The sequence below is a fragment of the Quercus robur genome, chromosome 2, assembly GCF_932294415.1.
Source record: "Quercus robur chromosome 2, dhQueRobu3.1, whole genome shotgun sequence".
In the NCBI taxonomy this organism is placed as follows: Eukaryota; Viridiplantae; Streptophyta; class Magnoliopsida; order Fagales; family Fagaceae; genus Quercus; species Quercus robur.
In genome coordinates, this window is record NC_065535.1 from 20,850,984 (window position 1) to 20,875,868 (window position 24,885).

Here is a 24,885-nt window from a genome sequence, read left to right on the forward strand (position 1 = left end):
AACCATTCTTTATTACATTTAAATATTATTTTTTCATCATTTCTTTAATATTATTTTTATTCTTTATTCTTAATGTGCACAGAAAATAAGAGAGATTGAATATTTTAGTCATAAAAATTCATTTGAAGCGCAATAGTAACTCTTCATATGTGGAGAGTAGTGTAACTTATCTACTCTATTTTTTATAATTTGAAGAGGTTGTTGGAGCTAATTTTTATAGGTTTGCTCTCCAAACATAGTTTTAGAAAGGCTATTAAAGATGCCCTAAGAGATAATGTGCAAAGTGTATTACCCCTTACTTATTAGTTATTAGTAGGAAAACATGTAATATTTATCCATTTGTCGGATATATGTGACCAGCTCACATGCTTTAGCTGATATGGTGGACGATTTTCCTCTTGTTACAGTGGTTTAAATGATTACAATGAACAATATATATGTCACACTCACCACCACAACAATGACATCAAAGTTTACTGCTGAGTTCTGAAAGCCAGACTAGCTAGAATTCTGGACTTGCTCGATCGCTGACTGGACGTTGGCCCCGCGCGCGCTCCTGATGGTCCCACAAAAGTAGACGTACATGTGGACCCACCGACTGATGATCATGATCAATCAGAGTTCTACACCACTTGATGATAGGTATTAGGTCATTGTCACTCACTCACTTACTCACTCACTCTCTTCCAGTGCGAGCCAGGTAATACAGTCGCCGACCCACGGGGATTTTTTTTCTTAGAAAAACAGTGCCATGCAAAGCATTTTTTATTTTACTAGTTTAAAAAAACAAACAAAAAAATGCTTTACAAATCAGTCTTATTTTCATGAACATTTAAATAAATCTCCGAGAGACACTTAGGTTAGCTCCTAGGAATCTAATAAGCTTTCTCTCCTTATATTTAGAAAGCTGTTCTCTTGTGTCTCACTCACAAATTAAAGCTACAAGCAGTTGAGCTAAAGACACACACACATATACACACACTCATTCACATGGACTCCCAACATGGAAATTATCAAACAGTTTCTATTACAAAGACTGTGCCTGTTTATCCAAAACTTTTACACCCTCAAAAAGTTTTGAACCTCTCAAACTTGGACAGGCAGTGTCCAATTCTAATGTACTTGGTTTTCTTTTATAACCCATCTCATGCTAACAAAAATTTGTCACTTAATTCTGTGTTTAGCAGCTTGAAATCTGGGTTGGAGGAGACCTTGTCGGTTTGGTACCCGGCAGCGGGTAGACTTTGCCCGAACCGAAACGATGGAAAGCTCGACCTCTGGTGCAACAATAATGGTGCAATTCTAGTTGAGGCAGTGACCCAAGTTAAGATCTCACAGCTTGGAGACCTCTCTCAGTACAATGAATTTTTGGAGAAATTGGTGTACAAGCCTGTTTTTGATGGAAACTTCTCTAATATGCCTCTGGTTGTTGCTCAGGTGAGATTTCCTCTTGAAGCCCTTAAATCAAATTAGTCATTTCTATGGTTTTCCCAAGCCTTACTTATGAAGTTTGTTACAAAATTATCAATGGCCCTAAACCTTTCATTAATTAGGGTTTTTTTTTTTTTTTTTTTTTTTTGGTCTCTTGGGAAATTAAATTGTAACATATAGTATCGATATTTGTCCATAAATTTATACCCAAAAGGCTTCCACATCCAGCAACTGTGATAACAGTTTTCTCGAAAAAAGAAGAGATTTGATTATATTGGTCACACACAGGGTGGTAGCTACATGTATTTCCATGCCCTTTGGGAACATGCTTCCTTCAAACTGGACAACAAAGGTGACAGAGCAACTTGTTCAAAATTTCTTAAGATAAAATTGTGACAATTATCGAGAAAACCAGCATAGTATATGAAATATTACTGATTACATATCATCACTTACTTGTTTTTGAGCACTGATGGTAAGATCCACAATCGAAAACAGTGAAAAGGTGAGTCAAAAGTGAAAACAAGAATCTGGTTTTTTTTCCCTGGATAAATATCAAGAACCTGGTTTTGAAGTGATAGATAGGGTTTTGTTTTCTTTTTCTTTTTCTTTTTGGTGGGTAATCTTAAGTAGTAAAGTGGTGTTGGTGTTGGTGTTGGTGTAGGTTACAAAGTTTGGTTGTGGAGGTTATTCAATAGGTTTCGGTGCAAGCCACTCGTTGTTTGATGGACCAGCCACCTATGATTTCTTGTGCGCATGGGCTTCTAATTCTGCTATAATGAAAGCAAAGGGAGGTCTTGAGCAGCAACAAAAACCAGTGCATGAGCGAGGAACACTGTTGGCTAATTGTAGAGCCCCAAACATGGCTGCAAGGTTATCCAAAAACCCAGGTTCAGTGACAAGGGCTGCAGCCATTGATCATCTATATCAGTTGATAATGCAAGCTACTACTCATAATCAAAATCTCTCCGACATGGGGAGCTCCAATCAGAAGAGTTACCTTTTTAGGACCTTTCATCTAAGTGGTGCAATGATAGAAAGCTTGAAGAGGAAAGTCTTGGGTCAGAGAGGAGGTAGCTTTACTTGCTCATCCTTTGATGTGGTTGCAGCTCACCTTTGGAAGGTAAATTTTTCAACTCGCTAAAAACTTTTCCACCCTTTTCGTTTTTTGATGAATAAACTAAAAAAAGGGTGTTTATTTCATGTTTTCAGTAATAAAAACTCAAGTATATGTAACATATACTGTATACAAGTTTTTTCCCAAACTAAAATTTAGGTTCTGTAGTAATGAACTAATGATAAGACTATGCTTTTAGACTATTTGAGTAGATTTAATTGTAGATCTTCAACCTAGTTACCAGACAAAATATAGCGCAATCATTAATATCTGGAACTAATTTACTTAAGATCTTCATTTTTTTTTTTTTTTTTAAAGTATATTGTTGAGAGTATTGTAGTTTAGCAATCTTGTTTAGTCTCTATTATTACTACGAAAACCTTGTAAAAAAAACCAATGATTAAATCCTCTAATAGCTTATTGTAACAACTGAATTAAAGAAAAAAAAAATAGAATTCTATAAGAAAAAGAATTAAGTTAAAAAAGAGTTTACATTAGACTTGAAAAGTAAATAAAAAAGTGTCCAGAGAGGAGTGTGAAAAAACAACCATTAATGCTACAAAATATAGATTTCACAAATTTTTCATAATTTCTGAATGTTATAGATTGTAATTTGTATTACATCACTTTCATATGGACTATGAAAATGTTTGTAATTTGTAATTTATGACGTAAACCCATGAAGATAGAAAATTTTTGTTGGTCCTATGCAAACATGTGCGAAAACCTAGTTGTGACTTGTGACTTGTCAGTTCCAAGGTATCAGCTCTATATACAACAAAAATTGACCTCTGTGTGTGTGTGTAAATCTTGATTATTTTTACAAATCCCCAATATTCCTAGATCTCAATATGTTATGATGCGGTATCAAAGGTCTGACGAGGACAACTTGGCAAATTTTCAGTGCTAATGAGATTTATCGAGATAAGTCATTTGTAATGATATGCTCGACCAGAATTCTAATGATTCAGGTTCAGACAAGACAAGTATATAGAGCGGAAGCAAGTTGTTTTAGCAGTTTTAGAAGTATATACAATATCTGATGCGTCCCATTTGTAATCACCAAAAGTGAGATAAAATCTTACAGGATTGGCATCTTGTCCTTTCTCATGTGTGAAAAGTTCATAGTCGGATAATTACAACTCAGGATCAACCGTGACAAAGGTTTGAGCTAATAATATAATGAGTTTTGGAGTTTTATGATCACCTAACGATGTAAATATAAAAAATTCACAACTCTCTTCTTAAGATGGCTAAGTTGTATTTGATATAATACTTCTTACGAGGATATCATTAATTCCACTTTTATTATACGTCAATTATAACATGCAATCTTCATGGTTATTAAAAATAATTGTGAAATTTCATCCTTAGACTTGTTATATACATTGTTTAATAACATATCAAATTTCATAATTGTTGTAGTGGTAAATTGTGATTAGTATATAATAAAAGTGATGTCAGTGTGGTTTCATTTGGTGATGTTCAGTAATCAAAATTTGTCACCTCCACAAGCTGTGAACAAAAATTGTAAAATTTGTGGTGGGTTTTTTTTTTTATTTTTATTTTTTGGTAAAAAGGAAAATTTGTTGTGGTTTGTAACATTACTGGTTTATTCATGATTACTTGAATACACTGTATACAAGACAGTAATGTAGAATTAACCTATACATGAATTTTGAATATTGATTGTCAATTCAGGCAAGGACCAGGGCTTTAGGAGTGAGGAAAGAAACCATGGTGTGCTTGCAATTTGCTGTGGACACAAGGAACAAAATGGTGCCGCCTCTACCAAATGGTTTCAGTGGCAATGCTTATGTGCTTGCCTCTGTTGCGTTGACAGCAGGAGCATTGGAGGAACAAAGCCATGAAACCATAGTTGAGAAAATAAGGGAAGCTAAGAATTCCATAAGCAATGACTACGTGAATGCATATGTTGATGCACTTGAAGGACCACAGGGTTCTCTCCCTCCTCTGAAGGAGCTGACCATAGTTTCTGATTGGACCCGAATGCCATTCCACAAGATCTCACTCTTACATGGAGAAGCAGCTTATGCATCTCCATTGGTTTCTCCAATCCCACAGGTTGCATTCTTCATACAGAATCCTAATGATAACAGGGGCATTGATGTGAGGATTGGTTTGCTTTCAAAGACCCTCGATCCCTTCTCTCACTACTTCCTCAATGGAGTGCAATAAAATAAACTGTGATCTCTCCCAATACTTTTTTATTTTTTTTGGGTCTTGTTTTAGTTGGTGGAGAGGTTTAGGTGGTCTGCCAAAAGGGCTAATAGAAAAGTGATTATATATAGTATCACTGTTATGATTGTGACTTGTCTTGCTGAGTCGTTCAAGAACTAATATTCCTATACATAATATAGATGAAATGTCGTTTGGTAAAGATACAATATGGAGCCAAATAAAGTTGAATGCACTTTTCTTTTTCAGAACAATGTTCTATTTTTTTAATGTGGGTCCTTTAATCTCGGAGTAATCTTAATTATTATACATTTAGTGAAAGCATGTGTTAGTGTAATCAAGTAACATCAATTACTGATTCTCAAAAAAAAAAAAAAAAAAAAAGTAACATCAATTACTCTTATCATGCATTGTCAAACCATGGACAACGATGCATTTCTGTACTACAAATTGAACAAGCCTGATTCATAATTCATAACAATGCTCAATCAACAAGAAAATCCGAACCTAATCTTATCAAGTAAATCTATTATAAAGGCAAAAGTGGACGTGTTGATAGATGTGTCATGAATTATGCAACAAGAAAATCATCAAGGACAATGTTTAGAATGCAAGTCCTTCTGTCTCTAGTAGTTGGCTGTTTCACATGCATGTCCCAAGGGAATAAGGGTCGCATCCAAATTCTCCTTCGATCAGTTTCAACTTATCTTGTTCCTGCATTACCAAAATCATGTCATTGAATGTCCAATAACAATACAAAATATAGTGACAACAATGCAATCATGCCTGTTTTAATTCTTCAATGCAAAGATAAAGTGAATGCCAAAACAAGGTATTCATCAAGTTAACCAAAAGGTTGCTAAGGCAAAAAAAGATCTGGGTATTATGCAGACAGATTTATTAGTCAGTTAATTATTTACTACTATTTTATTAAGGTGATAATGCAAGGAGACAATGACATTCATTAAAATCCAAAATATTAAATTTATAACTTATAAGATCTGTCCTGATTTGAAAAAATTACAGTGGAATGATTGCACCATTTTACAGGCATGTTCAAGGAAATTAAAATAGCTATCACAAGACATGATGTACCAAACATCCCTCATAACATGGGAAAGGAAGCAGAGACAAAAAAGAAATAAGAACAAATCAGTGAAAACTCATCCATTTAACAAGACGAGTGTCTTCAGATGAGATTAAAGACCCACCACCCCCACCACCTCTCTATTATTATTACAATGGTGGCCAAGATGTTGACAGCTACATATCTTTTTCAGTAGACTCACTGTAATGGGTATATGTGTCAACCTGAAGGAAGTTATAGGGGGGGACCTTATATACGTTTAGTGTACTGTGTAATTGCATTATTTGTTGGCATGCAAGGGATTCCAAAAGAACCAGGAAACATACACCGAGACAATGCCCCAAGAGATGACTTGAAGTAACAACAATGACAAGAAGTTCGAGAAATAATCCCTGTTGCAACCTACCTGGCTGTCTCTTATAAAAGTGAAGTGAGGATGTGAGAGGTGTAATTTATCCTAGATCAAACAAACGACTTTTTTATCCTATGTTGGATAACCTGCTCTATTTCTTTTCTAATTTATTGGAAAGCTATAGATCTTGAACCCATGAGCTCACCTACAACCCATTTTGTTGGTGATGAATTTTTTGCCATTTCACTCTATCAATAATCATATCAACCATTTTATGAATAACTATGAACGATTTTTATTTTTATTTTTAAAATAAACGAAACAAGAAAAAATGCATCGACAGACAAGTACTAGTAGCCTTGAGTTTGAAACTAATCTCCTTCAAGAAATTAACTTTTCTCCAATTTTGAAAATGAAAAATTGTTCACACAAGCATAAATTAATGATTATTTGGTGACCATGAAATAGACATGCCATCTACAACTTAAATAGCCTAAAGACAAATTTGAAAACAGTATCAGACAGTTAGATTGAAAAGAAATCACTTGTTCTATTTGCAACATATACACACTGAGACACACAATGTATAGCTTTTACCCTTTTCTATCATTTTACATATCATTTGCTTTAAAGATGAATTAGGATGACATTGCTTGTATATTCATATCAAGGCCTTATGAATATTTGTATCACCTACTCAGACACAGAATAATATAAAAAAGATATTTGCAAGTCAGATGAATTTTATAGCCAAAAACAGCTTCTTTTTTATTATATAGGGTAAGAAAAACAAAGGTGCAATATATCAAATGCTGCCTGATCTTTCAAATGTAAAGACTATTGAAATATTATTTACTTATTTTTTTGGTAAGTTAAGATTCTATTGAAATCCTAATCTAGTTCTTGGCGGTCCAAATGAGCAAATAGGACAATCTTGTGTAAGCATTCAGCCAGTGTTTAAGTTCTTGGATGGGTCAATTATCAATCCAGTGAAGCAGTATAATTCCTAATTACGATTTCCAATTATATAAGGTGCTGATACACAAACACAAACAAACATACATATGGTAAGTAAATTGGGGCAAGGGGGCTGGTGGGACTCGAACCTAGTGCCCAGACACCACAAGAGGTGCTGGAACCACTGGAATATCCATCTAATAAGGTGCTGATATAAACAAACATTCAATGATCATCAATATGGACCAATACATATGCACAAACACATAATGGGCTTAAGAACACTAATACATAATGCGCATGGGCTATGTATGGAGCAGAATATAACAAATTTTCGGACTGAGGCCACATTTGGAAGGAAGGAATAGACATGGTAATAGAATAACTATTCTGAAGGAAAAGTTTTTGCTGTTTGGCTGTGTTTTCCTTACAGAGAATAACTATTTCTTAAAAAAAATACCTAAAAGGGTCATTGTTGGGTGCTGTTCCCACCAAAGAAAGAAAAATCAGTCGCTCCCCTCTGGATACACAGGTACTTTCTCTCCCTCCCTCTCTCTCTCTCTCTCATCTGTTTTATGCTATTGATATGTAAAAGATTCCTTATAATTTCATTTTCTAGTTTTTCAATGAATATGTTGATTTCAATTATATTATTATTATTTTAAATCTAGCTTAGTTCTACCAAGTTCACTAAAAGTATTACAATCTTTCAGAACCTCATATATATATATATATATACACACACACACACTATAGTTGGATTAATTTTTTTGGAAACATTTTTTTAATTAAGAACTTATTTTATATGATATCATGATATTCAAGCAAGTAAAACTTTAACGTTCATGGAAGATATTATCATTTCTTTTTCCTTAGTAATATTTATGACTTCATGGAGATATTAATTATTAAACAAAGGAAAATAACATTAATTATAAAATTATTCAATTAATGTCTGACCTAACTACGATGACAAGTGTCTTCCACCAAAAGTGACAAGTCATGAGTTTGAGTTCAGGAATTAGCCTCTCAAAAAAAAAAGCGTTAAGATTGCCTACCGATCACCTCTCTCAGACCTTGCAAAAAGTGAGTTTTTGTGCACTTGGTGCGACCTTTATCATTTTTTTATCATAAATTTATACAATTTATATACATAATAATACTAAGCTAGACCCACAAAATGTGTAAATATAATTTTATAAATAAAGTTATTTTAGGAAATTTGATTGAAATATGATTTAATTCTACAATCTTATCATGCTATATTAAATTTTGAAACACAGATTCAAGATTCTATTACTATATTGTCACTAAACAAATAGTAATAATTACTTCATTCTAGCTTCTTGTATCTTTTGTAATGTAGATTCCTATTTTCATGTAATCACTATTATAGTGGTACTAAATGAGCTCAAAATCATTTAGTGTCACTTGTTCATAAAATCTACTAAGAAAACACCATATCACCAACTCAACCTGAACCGGTTAAGTTTATTAGCATGCTATCAGGAAGTCAACTGAGGTCGGAATTAGTCCATAAACCACCCTAGTATTACAACATATACAAGTCCAAGAAAAACATTCGAACTGCACTTCCCTAACAAGTAAATCTTATTCTCTTAATACAATTTTCTTCTTTTGCAAATGCACCTATTACTGTCCATTTGGGTAAGAGCCAGTCCTTGCTCAGTTATGCCAATAGTCTAGGCCTGAAAGAATGGTTCAATATGAAATAACCAAAAAGTGACACATACCAATCCATGGCCAGCATCTAACACATGCATGTGCACACACACGTCACACGTGTGCACACAATGATTTGAATCAGCAAAATTTACTTTTACGTTCAAAGTGATAAAGAATATTACTACATTTAAAGATCAGACTGAATAATGTGAACAGGCAAATAAATTGGCTATAGATACAACTTGGGGTTAAAATTGAAAAGAAGCGACAACAAACTAACTACAGGGAAAAACTTAGGTACATTTCATTAGGCAATTTACCTTAGGTTATCCAATTGAATTAAACCACATCGTTGTATTGTCCAATGCAGCAAAAAGAATGTTATTTTTTCCAAGAACAATTAAATTCAACCATGTGATTTCATTGATAATTAGTTAACATAACCAAATTGTTGAATTTAAATGAAGAACCAGTTCATTCAAAAGCTACTAACAAAGACTCAATTTCATGGGTAGAAACTGGGAACCTTGATCTGGTTGAGTAAGCACCTCATGCATTGATTTTTCTCTAAAAAATGAGTAATGCAGCTAACATTTAGTACACCTCATCACATTGAGGGGTCAGGGGAGTGAGCCCCCAAATTGAAAGTCAACTAAATTTCAAATATCTCTCTCTCAAGCCCTAACATACTTCGTAAGGTTAGTAACTAAGACAAACCCTCTTCAAAAAAGATTCAAATCATTCCATCATAGAAATAATGCCAGATAGAAGTTGCCCACTTATCTACCACCTACTCTCCCCAACCAGGACATTAATTCATTTAGTAAACCATCATATGCAGTTTAATTGTGGGGCATAATTAAATTTGGGCACCAATATATATATAATATAGGCTAACGTGAGTGTCCAACGCTCTTTGAATGCCTGACGATTCCCCTGGGTGTGTCGTGTGTAGTCCCCATCCCAAACACCAACTAATTACAAAGTGAATTCCCTTGAGAGTGACCCAAGCAAGATACCGGCTATAAGAGCAACCACATCAGTCCTTCCAAAATGCAAAAAGGTGTGAATTTTACACATTTTAACCAAAAAAAACACCCACATCAATGGGTGCAAAATTGTGTATATTTACAAAAATGCTACAATAACTGTGCATATATGCACGGTTATTGTAGTTTTGCAAATAATATTTTACTATTTTTTTTCTCCCTCCTTCACCTCACTATCTCTTTTTCTCTCTGGTGCTTCCACTCTCACCTCTCTCTCTTTTTATCTCTGGTCCCTCATTCTCACCTCACTGATCTCTGAAGCAAGCTCGCCACCGCCGATCGCTGCCGAAGCAAGCTCATCCGCTGAAGCAAGCTCACTTGCTGATCAGTTTTGGGATTTTCTGTTTGATCAGTGGGTTTTGGGGTTTTGATCTTTTTAATTCTTTGTTTGATTAGTTTTGGGATTTTCTGTTTGATCAGTGGGTTTTGGGGTTTTGATCCTGTTTTATTCTTTGTTTGATCAGTGGGTGATGGTGGTTGATGATGGTGGGTTGATGATGGTGGCTGGGTGGGTTGATGGTGGGTGTGGATTGATCGTTGATGGTGGCTTGGGTTGTGATGGGTCTGTGAGAGGGTTCTAAAGAGAAGTGTAAAGATGAATATTTTATTGAATAAATGTGTAGAATAGACAAACTGATGTGGGTGTTTTGTAAAAATAGGTGTGTAAAATAGAAAAAAGTGGGTTTTTTTGCAAAATTTACAAAATTTTTACATCCACTGATGCGGATGCTTTAAGTTTTGAACCCAAGATCTCATGGATCTCATAAGGCCTTGAGAACCACTAAACCGAATATTGACTAATAGTAAAAATATTTCATCATTAAAGAGGGCAGGGACACAAACAAGCAAAGTAACTTTGTAATTGCAAATAACTGAAATCAAATAATGCAACCAAAAAATTCCAATCTATAGTATGAAATTGATGGTCAAATCTATTTTGTAAACTTAACAAAAGTTCCACTGGGATCTACAGGTGTACCATTTTCTGTTCAGATTTTTATTTTATTCATTAAGTTTTTTCAACAGTTTAATATTGTATTCAGTATTTATTAAATGCTGAACTGCGTGTAGAGTAGAATCTATGCCAGTCTGAAAATAAATTACAATCACTTTAAGTGTGGTTTAGTAAGTGAACACATGTCATCTTATTGTTGGTTGTTTGTAGCCAAACTTTGTCCCATGAACAATCAAAATACAAGTACATAAAAAGTTGTTTGTCTAAAATTGTATTGTGCTTTTCTCCATAATATTCCACTGGCCAAATAATTTCATCAGATGGGACTAGCATCCAATGAAGTCCTAAACTGCTTAAGAATGATTGGGGAGACTCAATCATATGATGATGAGATTAATAATTCATAATTTGCTAACATTCTTCTCTTTACAACCGTATCCCTCAATTTGTTACTCCGTGTCCCCAATTAAGTGAAACATTTGAAATAGCATGATTATTAATGAAAATGATAAAGATATAGTGATCTTAAGATGTCCTTTGCTTTATATTAGAGGTGGCATGACTTTTAATAAGAATCTTGTTTGTTTCTTGAAAAAAGACAAGGGTGACATGTGAAAGAGAACTTCTGCTTGGAAAAGTCTCATTTATTTTGGGGCAGCCAAAAAAGGAAGTATATCACTTGGTGTGGGACGGAAGGAGAACATGCAAGTTTGATGGTGAGATCCAGAACCTAGTTATCTTAAGTGGTTTAAGAATGCACAGCTGAAGAACAATGATAAAAAAGTACAGAAAAATGGGTCATAGGTCCAGTACCAAATAGGCAAACAAATCAAATCATGCTATGCTAAGTTCTCTTACAATTTTTCCACTGGTACTCCCAAAATAATTTCATCAGAGAGAACTAACTTCCAATTAGTTCTCTGATTAGCATCAATAAAACAAGTACACTAAACAGGGGGGGGGGGGGGGGGGGGGACACTAAAAAGGCTATCTCTAGTTATATATTCTTTCTTTTGATGTTTGATTTCTTAAATAGTATGTGAAAATCATGCATGGTCAAGATTTTACAGCAATAATATTAAAGAAGACATCTCTGTTTGCAAAAATGAAGCAAGATTATATGATATTACCTGTTTTGCCATTGCACTCACTATGTCTTCCAATGAGCCAAAATTACCAGAAATAAAACTTCCCTGAGGCTTCCTTTGGTCCATGAAAAGCCCTTGCTTCAACTTCAGTGATGTCTCCATTGTAGATTTATTAACCTCATTATGATTCATGTATAACGGATCAATAAAATTTGATTGTTCCATCGAATTGAAATCCATGTTTGTGTGAAAGATTGTGCTCTTTGGCTCCAAATGCTGACCCAGTGGACCCACAGTACCATTGACAGGGATCATAGAGTTTATTGAGCTACACATAACATTTGAGTGATAAGAACCATCCTGATCATGGTCATCCCACCTTTGAGCTGGGGCATTATTACTTACTTGGCCAGCATTACTGCTGATCAGATTTGTTCGGCATTGTATGTCTGCCCTTAGATCCTGTGATTGAGTGGAAATTGAAGAAACAGAAGAAACATTACATGGATCACACCCAATTTGCAAGGCCATTGTGGACATATTGTCCCTCAAGTTACTAGGCTGCATAGTAGCCTGTTTAAAAGTGTCATTTAATGAAAAAGAATTTGACTGGATCCCAGTTGACTGAGCAGTTGACCAGTTGTCATTCAATCTTCTGTGATCGGGCAAGGGTGAAGATAATTCTGAATTTGAAGAGGCAAATGAAACAGAAGAGTGATTTCCAAATACTTTGCCAGTTTGAGCTCCTTGAGGGGCTCCTTCTAACATCAAGGTGTTGTTGGTAACACCAAGAAGAGGATTGCTGGAGCTACCAATGGTCATTCTTGCATCTGGAAGGCCACTGGAAATGGGGAAAACTGTTGTATTATCAACAGCAGTGGAGAGCTCTCTGACACGCGTAACACTTTTATTATGTTGTAGTTGATCAAGTTGTAGTGACATTGGCATTCCTTGAAGTACGCTCCCATTATGGTTTCCAGGAATTATGACCTGCTGGAAGTTAACCTGATCAATGGTGGAGCTGCCTGAGTTTTGTGAATGACCCAGTTGAGTCATTCCTGAAGAAGGAAGGCTGTGAATACCCAGACCAGCAGATGTGCTCAATCTACCAAGCATCCCACTAGGTGGGAAGGATCTGAAAGCAGTGTTATGAAACTGCCCAGATCCATTCAAGGTTTGAAAATTTCCACCTCCATTCAGAGAACTCATTTGCAAAAAGGACACATCTGTACCACCTAAGGCTGCCACCATATTAGCTTGCTGGTTTGCCACACAGCTGATTCTTTTAAGGTAAAGCCGGTATTTCTGCAATCATAAAGCAGAATAGTAAGCTTCCTGGGATCAAAAAGTTTAGATCATATTAAACCGAGAAAAAGAAAAATCAGAATCTATGCCTGGAGATGGCTTGCCACATTTTCTCTTGTAAGCTTTTCAACATTCATCAAATCTAGAATCTTTTTAGGTACAGCCTCTGCATCCAAAGCAATATTAAATAAAAATAAAAATAAATTAAAAGAAAAACTACATGGCTGAAATATTAACATTGGAAAAAAGTCTCACAGATTCAATATGTGCCTAATAAATAAATGTAGAGTGGTTGTGAAGAACCTACTGTCAATGCCCAACTGATTAACAGCTGCAACAAACTTGCGATGCAGATCCACAGACCAAACAACCCGAGGCTTCTTTTGATTTGATGGGTCATCATTATCAGGCCCATTTTCATCATGCTCCTCAACCTCCTCTTCATCCTGATCCTTCCGTTTTTTATTGAGCTTCCCATTCTGATCCAAAAGTGTCCCAGCTGACCCTGGTCCTCCTTCAATGCTCCCAGAATGAAGCTTCTCTTGATTGCCACAATTATTCCTGTCTTTTGAATCAAACTTCTTTCTCCTGATTACATGTTGCCAGATATTCTTCAGCTCCTCAATTCGAACAGGTTTCAGTAAATAATCACAAGCTCCATGGGTAATTCCCTTCATCACAAGCTTGGTATCGCCATTTATGGACAACACTACAAATTTAAAGATTTTATAATTAAAATTAAAGTCTGATTAAGTAACTGCATGCTGCAGAGGATCCCACAATCCCACCACAAGCTCTAGAGATTTTTAAATTTAGCCATTTAAAATCCATTGTAAAATTTTTGAAAGACCAACAAACTCATGGACTATTGAAATTATCCTTTTTCTTCTTCTCTGGAAATCAAACTAACATACTCCATATAATTGAAGAGTTTGAGATGGAAAAAATAAATATCTTACAAAAGTTAGTATTATAAATAAACTTGCTATTTAATCTACAACACATTTTTGCTTTCAGTAATTTAATCTTCACTGAAGAATGCCAATATACAAAAGATCATGTAGTGTTCCTCGCTTACTTATGACAGGTAAGTCCATCTCAAGCCCCACAAGCTCAAGCAATTTAAAACCATCCATGTCTGGCATTTGAACATCACTGATAACCAGGTCAAACTGGTCCTTGTTTTCTCTCAACAAATTCAATGCCTTGATTGCTTGATTAGTTGTCGTAACTGCAAAAACCGGAACTCATAATGTTATCATGCCAATTTTCTAAAAGTAAATACATTTCATATTTCCAAAAGCTACAGAGAACCGAATGGATCGACCAACCCATAGTCCAACCAAGAACATAGTTCAAAAATATGACAGTACTAGACAAATCACAAAATAAAGAATAAGATTAGAACAGCAATGAAATCCATTTGCTGAATATTTACTAGAAAAAAGAAAAAATATATTTGAACAAGAAATGATAACTCATTCTATAATTACATGAAGTCAACCAGTACAAAAGGAAAAACTGATTTCGAATCTTGTATAGAACTCATAAGAAATTCATGACCCATATAGACCTTAAAAGTTAAGACCTTATATACAAATGCAGAGTATTAGAAATAGAGAGAGGAGTGAGAGAAACAGTACAAGTGTGTGAAGTCCAAACTATTTCCAAATGTCCAAATTAAGAACAAATCTTATGAGAAGGCAGAAATCTAAGAACCCATTTCCATATGCAAAGAAACACAGTCAAACATATGTCCCTGCATGTAATCTAGTCAGCAAATCATACAGATTCAATATACTATCAAATAGCAACTAAAAAATCAAAATATTCAATAACAAAGCACAAATCCAGAAACCCATATCCAAAAACTGAAAAAAAGAAGCAAACCATGGTATTGGCATCGACGAAGCAGCTTCTCTAAAAGGAAAAGGCAAGTGGCGTCATCGTCAACAGCGAGCACACGCATTCCAATTGGGAACTGGTCTCTGGGGTCATCTATTTCAGCCTCAACGGTCATTTTGTTGAAGCAGAGAAGAATAGCCAAACTCAGATAGCAAAGAACAATGAAAGAAAACACACACAAAAAATATAGAGTCTTTCAAGTTTCAAGAATATAATAATAGTCTAGACTCTGGTCTGAACAAACCCAGAATCCAACAAAAAAAAAAAAAAAAAAACGATTTGCAAAGATTATGGAATACTCTAGTATACAGTACAAATTTCCAAAGAGAGAAAGAGAGTCTAGAAGAAGTGGGTGTGCGTGAACGGAACCAAAAAGAAAGAGAGAGAGAGAGAGAGAGGAGAGAAGGAATCTAAAACAGAACAGAGTCTGTGAAAACTGAGAGAAAGCAAATATGGAGAATGAGATTCAATCATTCATGTAAAGTCCAAACTGAAATAAATAAATATATAAATATATAAACAATGAGAGAGAGAGAGAACAGAGAGAGAGAGAAGAGAGAGTTTGTAGGCTTTCACTCACGACCCCATGTTTTTGTTTTTTTGAGTTTACTTTGTGTTTTAGGTACAAAAAGTAGTAGAATGAATGGAACCAACATCAACATGGCAACACCTCTCAATTCTCAACACTGTCACACACACACACATTTAGGCAAAATCACCATTCAAGATTTCGATTGCGCGTAACTCACGCGCCCACGGACGCTGGGACGGTGTGTAACTAGTAAGCCTTCTCTTCCTTCAACTTTGGGTTTTTGTTTTTGTTTTGTTTTTTTTTTTTTTTTTTTTTTTAGTCAAATCTCAAATGTATTCATTTTTTGGTGTCTTACTTTTGAGTCGCATATGACATAATTGCGATAGGTGTTGCTTTCACAAATGCAGAAGTTTATAATTTACAATATTTTTCATTCTCGCTCATGTGTATTATTCTTTTGCAAACAAAGGGAGAAATTATTATTATTATTATTATTTATTATTCTTTGTTGAATCAGCCAATGCCTTATATTATCAGCAAAATCTATAAGCTAATATTTTTTTTTCCTAACGTGTTTGGGTGAGACCTTATTTCTATTTGCTCAATTTGCTTGAAAATTAAGTTGGATAAAAATAAGTTGTATATATAAGAATATATATATATATATATCTTAAATTAATAAAAAAAACTAATTTTAGGGATATAATTTTTTTTTTCATAATATGCTCATGAAATGGTTTATTGTAATTAGAGTCAATCACTTTTACATGAGTTCATTACTATTATCAATTTAATTACTCACCAATCACAAATTGTGAAAAATTGGTATTTCTAGACTTATTGTTAAAAAATAAAAGATTATACTTAAGCCCAAAAAAATATCTTTCCTTCATTTTTTTTTCATTAACTCAAAGGCAACTCAACCATTAGGTTACTTAGGCAATGACCTAAGACCCCCTAAAATAGAATATATTGTATCTATTTGTCTTATAGTATTGCAAAAAAAAAAAAAAAAAAAAAAAAAAAAAAAAAAAAAAAAACTATTAAAACTATAAGCCTCTCACTTAGAAATAAAGAAAAAAGACATTTTTTATTGGCTGATAAAATGTCTTGTCTATCTGTCTTACAATGTAAAATTTTTAACTAACACCCAAATATTTAATAAATAAAATTTTATACTCTTTTCAAGTATTCAACATTTTATTAATACATTTCACTATGTTTGGTGTAGTTTAAGAGTGTAAATTTTTTTAATTTTCCAAAAAAATTACTCTTCCTTTCTCTCTCTATTAAATTTAAAAGTAGAATTAACAGTTTTCAAGATAAATGCATTACTGAAATTCATTATAGAATAACTGAAGTCCAACATTGCCAAAAAAATAGTGACATCTAAAATATGATATTTATTTATGATATAATTGCTTCGATATTTTTAGAATTAAATTTAAAATATGTTTTATAAATATATGAAAATAGTCTAATTAATGTATTAAATCATATAAAAATGTTGAATTCGTTTTTCTAATTTATGTATAACTTATAAAATATTAGGTAACAATATATTTTACATTTGCTTTTGACCTCAAAAATGTATTGAGTCGGTCCTAAACTATGCCATATTTTTGCCGATTATGAATTTGAATGGGATTTGAAAAGAAACTATTTGAAGTTGAATTGAGGGATTCAATAGGAGCGACATCATTTAAAATTTACAAGTTTTAAAACTTTTTATTTTATATTTAAAATACTTTACACAGGAAAATTTTTCATAGGAACGTGACAATATTTTGCATGAAAGGCATTTAACATATCAATAACATGGTTAATTTTTCATGATTTTGTGCATGATCATGGTAGTATTAGTGCAAAGAAACCAATTAAATCAAGGCTAAAGTTGTTATAAAAACAAATATCAAATTGATGAATTTTTGCAAAAAAAAAAAAAAAAAGTGTTCAACGAGTACCACCATTAGGATATTGGAAAAAACTAATACCTCTTCATGAAATGCCCCATTTTAAATTATTGCCTTAGTAAATTGTTGGCATAGTGCACAAAATCTGTTAAGCCGGAATTGAATGCAAGTAAAATATTCTCAATAAAATTAGATTTTTATTTCTTTATTTTTGGTTTGGGAGTTAGTATCATTGTTCAATTCAAGAAATTAAATTCATTGTAAAGTTTTTCAGATTCTTGAAAAAACAGTTAATTAGTGTTTTGACTCACCTTTATCTTAAAACTAAGGATTTGAGATCTTATAAGTTTGAGATGGATCAGTAACTGTGTGGCTATGACAAGTTTTAAACCCAAACCCTCTTAAACTAGGATTTTGTACATATCTCATTATTAATTTATAAAATATCTCATTAGTAATTTAAAAAAAAAAGTTTATATAACAAAATTATGTATATGTAATTTGTCTCTTTCTCTCTTACTGTATTGTTTAGATTAAGATATAAAAAAAAAAAAAATCTACTAATTTGTAATTTTAATATTTTAAATGTCCATTTGACTAAACTCAAAACGAGCAGGATGGATTAAGAATGAGGATGAAATTATTAAAATTTAATAGGGATTGATATATATGTATATATATGTTAAAAATATTTTAAGGATTTGTATTTGTAAAGATTTTTTCAACAAAACCACCAGTTGCTATGAATTTTCCAATTTTTCACCGTTAAATGAAACACACCACCTAATCCTTCTCATAAGTTTTAACGTTTCAAAGCCTTGTGCTGATAATTTAACTTTTTATTGAATAGAATCGTACTTTATTCGTTTTTTTTTGGTTATGGAGTAGTTTGTGACTTTGTGTGGATAAAATTTTACGATTTAGAGGGTTTCTTAATATGAAGTCAACTCATACATTATTTTTTAAGATGTTATATAATAAATCATAATGTATTAGCCACTTCACACACGTCACACGCATTTAGAGACTTTCTCTTTCAAAATGACACATAATAATAATAATAATAGAGCAAAATTTGCAATACGAATAGAAGATAATTGAAGAAAATTATAGATACCCAACAATAAGGGAAATATGACTAATATTGATTTGTTACAAACAATTACACTCTTAAAAGTTAAAAGAGATTTTATTTATTTTATTTTATTTACAAGATAAAAATTCTACTCTACCCTAATTTATGTGTATATGGGTGTGTAACTCCCTCCAAGAGACTTAAGCCTCAATCTTTACCCTCACATCCCACAAGCATTAATACTTGTAGAGAGATAAAGTGAGATAATGTGCTAATTTTAAGGAAAATGTGGTGTGGTATCGATCATTTTAAGATTTTTTCTTTTTTTAAAATTTTAAAAAATTATTTACCTTACTTTTTTGTTTTTACTTAAGGTCTAGTTAATGGGTGTCATCGTTTATTATTTATAGTTAAGAATAATGTATTTACATGTTATTTCTTATTTGGGAAAAGTATCGGCTTATCATAAAACACAAAATTTCCCAATTTTGGAACATAAGACTTAACCTTCTGTGTATTCTTTTATGCGTAAATTGTTAAGCATTTATTAAAATAATGTTCTCAAAAAAAGCATTTATTAAAATAAAAGGCAAGTTGTTTTTTTTTTTTTTTTTTTTGAATATCAAATAAAAGGTAAGTTGTGATGACTTGTGACTGGTCAGACCATTGATGAAAATAATATCCAAATACGAAAGTGCTACATAATCAACAGGTTTACGCATAACAAAACAAGACAATTGTGGTTAAGTTTATAACTCAATCGGTACCATTTAGTGTTTCTTGCGGAAATATCCGGTGTTCAAAACTTCAAAACTTTTCCTTAAAAAATTCGTGCTTTTAGGGGAAACAATAAGATGATTTTATGTGTTTTTTTCCTTCTTATGTCTTGTTAAGATTTATGTTAAATGCATATTAGGTGTGATTTTGACTCAAAGACATATTCCAATTATATGTAGATAAATGATGTGGATTAAATTTTATCATGAGGACCACCTCTATATACGAACTAATAAGGTTTTGATTTTTTCTTTGAAAATTTATTGTAAGTGAATGCAGGCACTTTTAACTTCTTTGAAATGTCAAATTTGTCCAAGCTGAATGGTCCATCATATATTCCATAATAAGGTGGGGTAGCAAAGTTCACCGACATAAAATATATATATATATATATATATTGAGAGATGACATATAATATATTCGAATATAAATTTCATTCACTACAATAATGTCACCGAGAATTAGAAAAATGAGAATGCCCACATGTAGTGCAAAAATAAAAATTCAACTCTAAAAGGAGTTTAAATTTTGAAGCAGGTTTTTCCTTTTTTTTTGGCAAATTCGTTGTAATCTTAGCTGTTTTCAGTGGTCAATGGACCTTTGTTGTGTAGAGAAGTCTTTATGAAGCACCAAAGTCTAAAGAGAGGTCCTTTTCAAAATGATTCTTGGAAAATTACTTCTATATTTGAAAATGAAATACCATCAAACATGTTTTTAGCATTTCTTTTTCTTTGGTTTATAGGTCGGCTTTTTAGGAATGTAGTTTACATATATTCTTCCTAGTTTTTGATAGCATAATAAAGCTGATTTCATTTCGGCTACCGCAAGAATAAAAAAGGGTTCATTGTTTTGTTGGATTCATTGCAGACAGAGCACGCTTACGCGTGCTTCGCTAAATAACTATTGGTTCTTTGCTAACTTTTTCTCTCTTTTAACACATTCCTTTTCAGTCTTTTGTGACTTTTTAAGGGTTAAATTGCCTTTATCAGCCTCTAATAATAATAATAATAATAAAACCCGAAGAGGCAAACACAGCCCCAATAAAGAGAGGATATTGAAAACCCACATTTTAATAAGGTATACTTATATATGGATAATAATCAGCAATATAAATAACAATATCTTCGATTATGGGAAAAGAGAAAGAACAAGTGTAAAAAACAATCATACATTATTGTCTTTGCATCTATCCTTTGTGAAGTAAATTTTATGTCGTACTGCCATTCTTGGTTTTGGTGAGATCAGATTTATCAAAGTTAGAAACACTTTTGCATAAAAGACAAATATAAAAACAAAAGCACATTGGGATTTCCATAAACTTTCAAAAGAATACCAATTTATTTATTTTGCTTTTGGAGTTCACGTTGAGCTATGTATGACTATTGACTAGCTGCAAGGGTAAAAGCAAAAAATATATATATTATTAACGTTCCCTAATTTTTAACGGAAAAAAGAAAAGAAAAGCGGAATCATCTTATCCATATATGGTGGCAATCTTATTATTATTTTTTTTTAAATTATGAAATGTGCATTTGAAGTAGTATTTTTTAGTTATTTTATTTGTTTCTTTGCTTGTGAACACATTTAAGTGTGCATCTGTTTATGTAGCACAAAAAAAAAAGAAGAGTGCATTTGTTTCTAAATTTGCTTCAAAGTACAGCTGTAATTTTGTTGATTTTTAACCAATAAACATTTCTACACAAAAGTAGCAAGTTTTTAATAACTTTCTTTAATTTCAAAAAAGAAAAATAATATAATCATGCTATTACAATGAATAACATGGCTTCCGTCAATGGTAAGACCTGGGAGTGGTTTACAAGTAAGGATGATAATATTTGACAGGACCCATGAATATGACACGTTTTTTTTACGGATTAGTGTTTATTATAAACGCGTTTGTGTCAAAAACAACGTTGATGTGCTTTAACACAATTAATTAATGGGTTCAATTCTACGTTGACCTACAATAAACCCAAAATGACTTGATTTAATATAAATAAATGTTACTTTCTCTAAAATAAATTTAAATTCCAAAAATAATTAAGTAATTAAAGTAATTTTAATGGTTAAACTAATAAATTCATCGATGAAACTTTAAAGTCCCTCGACACAAACACAAGCACGATTTGCTAACACAAATTGTCACCCCCCCTATTTTACAAGCTATGGAAGCAGATACAGTGGTGATAGGATCACATTGATGGTTTAGGTGTGTTGATGGTCATTTTTGCAAATATCCTACAAGTTCACACAAAGTAAAGCTCGAATTTTTTTACGGGCTTATTATCTCTACTCATAGCATTTTTATTTACATACATGGTCCAATTCAATGCATTTTTTACTGGAGAATTAAATTAGTGTGGTTTGGAGGGTACTAACAAGGGTATGGGTGCAATAGCTACATGGACCTATTTGGGAACTTGAACTTAGGCTTTACAGAGTGAGCTTGGAACACTTATAAAAGCTGAAAGCTCATGTGCTGGCCATAAACACAAAAATAAACATTGATCTAATCTGCTATATTTGCCGCAAAATTTAAAGTAATTAACCTAAGCTAAAACAAATAGGTTGGGTTCATTTAGTTTGTTTTAACCACATCCCACAAATTCATCAAGTTCCTTGGGGGGGGGGGGGGGGGGGTTGTTTCCCTTCAACAAGACCCATAAACATGATATTGGTCAAAGAATTATATGAATTTATCATTAAAGAAGCTAGTCGTAGAAAAAACAAGATTGCCATTTTTTCTAAAACCCAACAATCAAAAAGTATTTGTTCTTATGAGAATGAAGATAATAAGTTCCTTCCTAACCTATTATAAATCCCAAGGACTGAAATAAAAACTATTAAACTTCCTACCATCAATTCTACCTAATTCTCACCCATATTCACTACTTTGACTTAGAGTAAATACAACAGTTTGAAAATAGTGTTTGTGTGTAATGGCATGAGTAGTGTCTACTCTCTCTCCTTTATCACCTATCTCATTCTCCCCATTTTGTTTTGTATCATTTGTTCAATACTTGGTAGGTATTCCCTTTGTCTTTATTATGATGTTAAGCCCTTTCATGATCTTTCTAAGCTAAGCACCACTTGCCTCTCCATTTAATACTAGAGTGAGTTGTGGGCTTTATCCCTTTTATTTTGAACTTGAGTTGATAGGCCTAATTTATTGAAAATCGACCTTAAACAAGGTGTTTAAATGTTTATAGATTAGAGAAATAGGATTGAAGAAGAAAATAAACTAGGGTTTGGTTAGGTGATAATGGGGGAGTAAGATAGAATACAGAATTATTGTAGAGAGAGAGAGAGAGAGAGAGAGAGAGAGAGAGAGAGAACTAGGGAGAAAATTCTAAAAGAGAATTATAGAGAGTTCAAGAAAGAAATATCCACATCACAATTCACTAATGAGATTAGAGTTACAACTTACAAGTTAAGTATTTATACAAGGACTTGCTCCAATTCTATAGGTTTTTCATGTAGCACATGTTAATTTTTTATTTTTTATTTTGATGATCAAGATATAGCATATATATGTAAAATATGGTTACTGTTATATTTAACATATTTATCGGAATAACCATATTTAGTTTATTGAGCACATGTTAAATATGGTTATTCCTATATTTAACATGTGTTAAATGAGACTTAAAACTAATCTAACTAATCCATGCATGTACTTCTACTTGTAACAAACTATAACTAGCTTTGACTTGTTGATCATGATATACAAATTAACCATAATTTGAGCTTCCCATTCAAGTTACAAGTTCCCAACACGTGCATTTAACTACTAAAAAAACTATTGTAAGAAGATATATGGAAGTAAGAATAAAAGGCGGGACAAATTGCCAATTTGGTCTAGAAAATAAGTTGTTTGAAGGCCTGAAAGTGTCGTTTGGCACTTTAGGTTAGAATCTTTTTAAGTTTTGCCTATTTTTTTGAGTTCATCTTTTATTTTTCGAGTTAGCAAGAAGATAGGTTCTAATTTGAGTTCCTTTCAAGTGGGTGTAATAGCAGAGCTTACATTGGCACAAGATTAACCCAACAATAAAAATAGAAATGAAAACAACTAAAGGAGGTTTCGATGGGGTATTTCAGTCATGTTGGAGGTTTTGAAAGTATTTTCATCATTTTGGATGTTTCAAAGTTGTTTTGGTCATTTTGAAGGCTGATAGGAATTTTAGTAATTTTGAAAATTTTGAGGGTATTTTGGGGATTTTAATGGTATTATTTTATTTTAAGGAATTTGTACGGTAAAAAACTCACCATCGTCTATAAAAGAAACTTCTGTCTTTCTTACTCCAAGATTGACCAGCCTCTCCAAACTTTTGTGTTTTTCAATAATCTTATTTTAATTGTACTTATTTTCTAGGTAATTGATTTGAGTTGTTTTGTGTGTGTATATATATATCCTAATAAAAATGAGTTTTTTTTTTTAATATTTAAAATTGGTGAATTAAAGTTTTTATTTAATTTCTATATAAAAAATATGAAATTTGTGATTTTTCATATCAATTAAACACCAAAAATGTTGTTTACCCATTTTTCAGGCACACAACTAAACACTAGTAAACAAATAATTTTTTCTGAAAAATTTTTCAATAAAAGAAAAACGTTTTATGATGAAAACATTGTACTCTAAAACAAATGGGTATAAGTTGCAAGAAATCATATTAGATTGGAGTAAGGCACATTCTAACTTTAGCTAGCAAGGTGACATAATAGTTGGATGAAAATCCACTTCATATGTAAATATGTAATTAAGGTGACTCCATAATTTTCATAAAAAAAAGGTGGCTCCATAATATAGTTTGAATTTTTGGTTGATTTCATAATATTGTGCAACATTAGTTTTTGAGATCTTACAATTTTACATTTCATTATTATAATATATATTTTTAATTAAATTTAAATTTTATTCTAGATTTAAACCATGTATTAAATTCTTAGCACATCATATTTTCTTTAAATAATAGAATATACAGTTTCATATATAACATAATTATAATAAATGCTCAATCATAGAAAAAATAATTCCATATCCAAATATAATCATAATAAATACATTAATAACTATCATAATTACCAAATTTTATATTTAACAAAAAAAGAAGATGAATTACAAGTACCATCCTTCTGGTATGCTCTTAAAACATAGCGCTACCTTGTGTGTTATTTTGTTGCACAAAATCATATACGATATACCGTATATGATTTTGTATTTTTAGCAACCAAAATTTTTGTCACTAAAAGTCCAGTATTTTGTCACCAAGGATTTTTAGCGACGAAATTCGTTTCGTTGCTAATACCCCATCGCTAAAAGTATTAGCGAAGAAAAATTTCATCGCCAAAGGTCTGATTAGTTAAAAAATAAAAATACTTTTAGCGACAAAAATATTTCATCGCTAAATGTTTTCCTCACTAAAAGTCATTTTTAGCAACGAAAAATTTCGTCGC

The 24,885-nt window shown here is 32.4% G+C and overlaps 2 protein-coding genes across 3 annotated transcripts; one reads left to right on the forward strand and one right to left on the reverse strand.

Moving 5' to 3' along the window:
* The first annotated feature begins 831 nt into the window (after positions 1 to 831).
* On the forward strand, positions 832 to 5,001 carry LOC126712847 (brassinosteroid-related acyltransferase 1). The gene is made up of 3 exons (XM_050412340.1): positions 832 to 1,437; positions 2,096 to 2,554; positions 4,250 to 5,001. The coding sequence occupies exons 1-3, from the start codon at positions 991 to 993 to the stop codon at positions 4,745 to 4,747; spliced, it is 1,404 nt and encodes a 467-aa protein (XP_050268297.1). The 5' UTR covers positions 832 to 990; the 3' UTR covers positions 4,748 to 5,001.
* A 131-nt stretch (positions 5,002 to 5,132) lies between these two features.
* On the reverse strand, positions 5,133 to 15,909 carry LOC126712846 (two-component response regulator ARR12-like). 2 transcript variants are annotated; one of them, XM_050412338.1, is made up of 6 exons: positions 15,117 to 15,909; positions 14,305 to 14,457; positions 13,534 to 13,935; positions 13,316 to 13,392; positions 11,964 to 13,226; positions 5,133 to 5,461 (listed from the first exon to the last, which is right to left on the reverse strand). In XM_050412338.1, exons 1-6 carry the CDS (start codon positions 15,244 to 15,246, stop codon positions 5,390 to 5,392), a joined length of 2,097 nt encoding a protein of 698 aa, XP_050268295.1. In that variant the 5' UTR covers positions 15,247 to 15,909; the 3' UTR covers positions 5,133 to 5,389. The 2 variants fall into 2 exon arrangements, with proteins under 2 accessions (XP_050268295.1, XP_050268296.1); XM_050412339.1 differs by lacking the exon at positions 15,117 to 15,909 and adding an exon at positions 14,870 to 14,988.
* Positions 15,910 to 24,885: the final 8,976 nt, after the last annotated feature.

What these genes read in the sequence shown, in the direction of transcription:
- LOC126712847 (XM_050412340.1), top strand. Translation starts at nt 991, where the DNA reads ATGGACTCCCAACATGGAAATTATCAAACAGTTTCTATTACAAAGACT. An exon ending in TGCCTCTGGTTGTTGCTCAG is followed by an intron (nt 1,438 to 2,095) that starts GTGAGATTTCCT and finishes GTGTTGGTGTAG; the next exon opens with GTTACAAAGTTTGGTTGTGG. An exon ending in TTGCAGCTCACCTTTGGAAG is followed by an intron (nt 2,555 to 4,249) that starts GTAAATTTTTCA and finishes TTGTCAATTCAG; the next exon opens with GCAAGGACCAGGGCTTTAGG.
- LOC126712846 (XM_050412338.1), bottom strand. Translation starts at nt 15,246, where the DNA reads ATGACCGTTGAGGCTGAAATAGATGACCCCAGAGACCAGTTCCCAATT. An exon ending in TCGTCGATGCCAATACCATG is followed by an intron (nt 14,458 to 15,116) that starts GTTTGCTTCTTT and finishes CGGTTTTTGCAG; the next exon opens with TTACGACAACTAATCAAGCA. An exon ending in TAATCAGTTGGGCATTGACA is followed by an intron (nt 13,393 to 13,533) that starts GTAGGTTCTTCA and finishes CTTTGGATGCAG; the next exon opens with AGGCTGTACCTAAAAAGATT.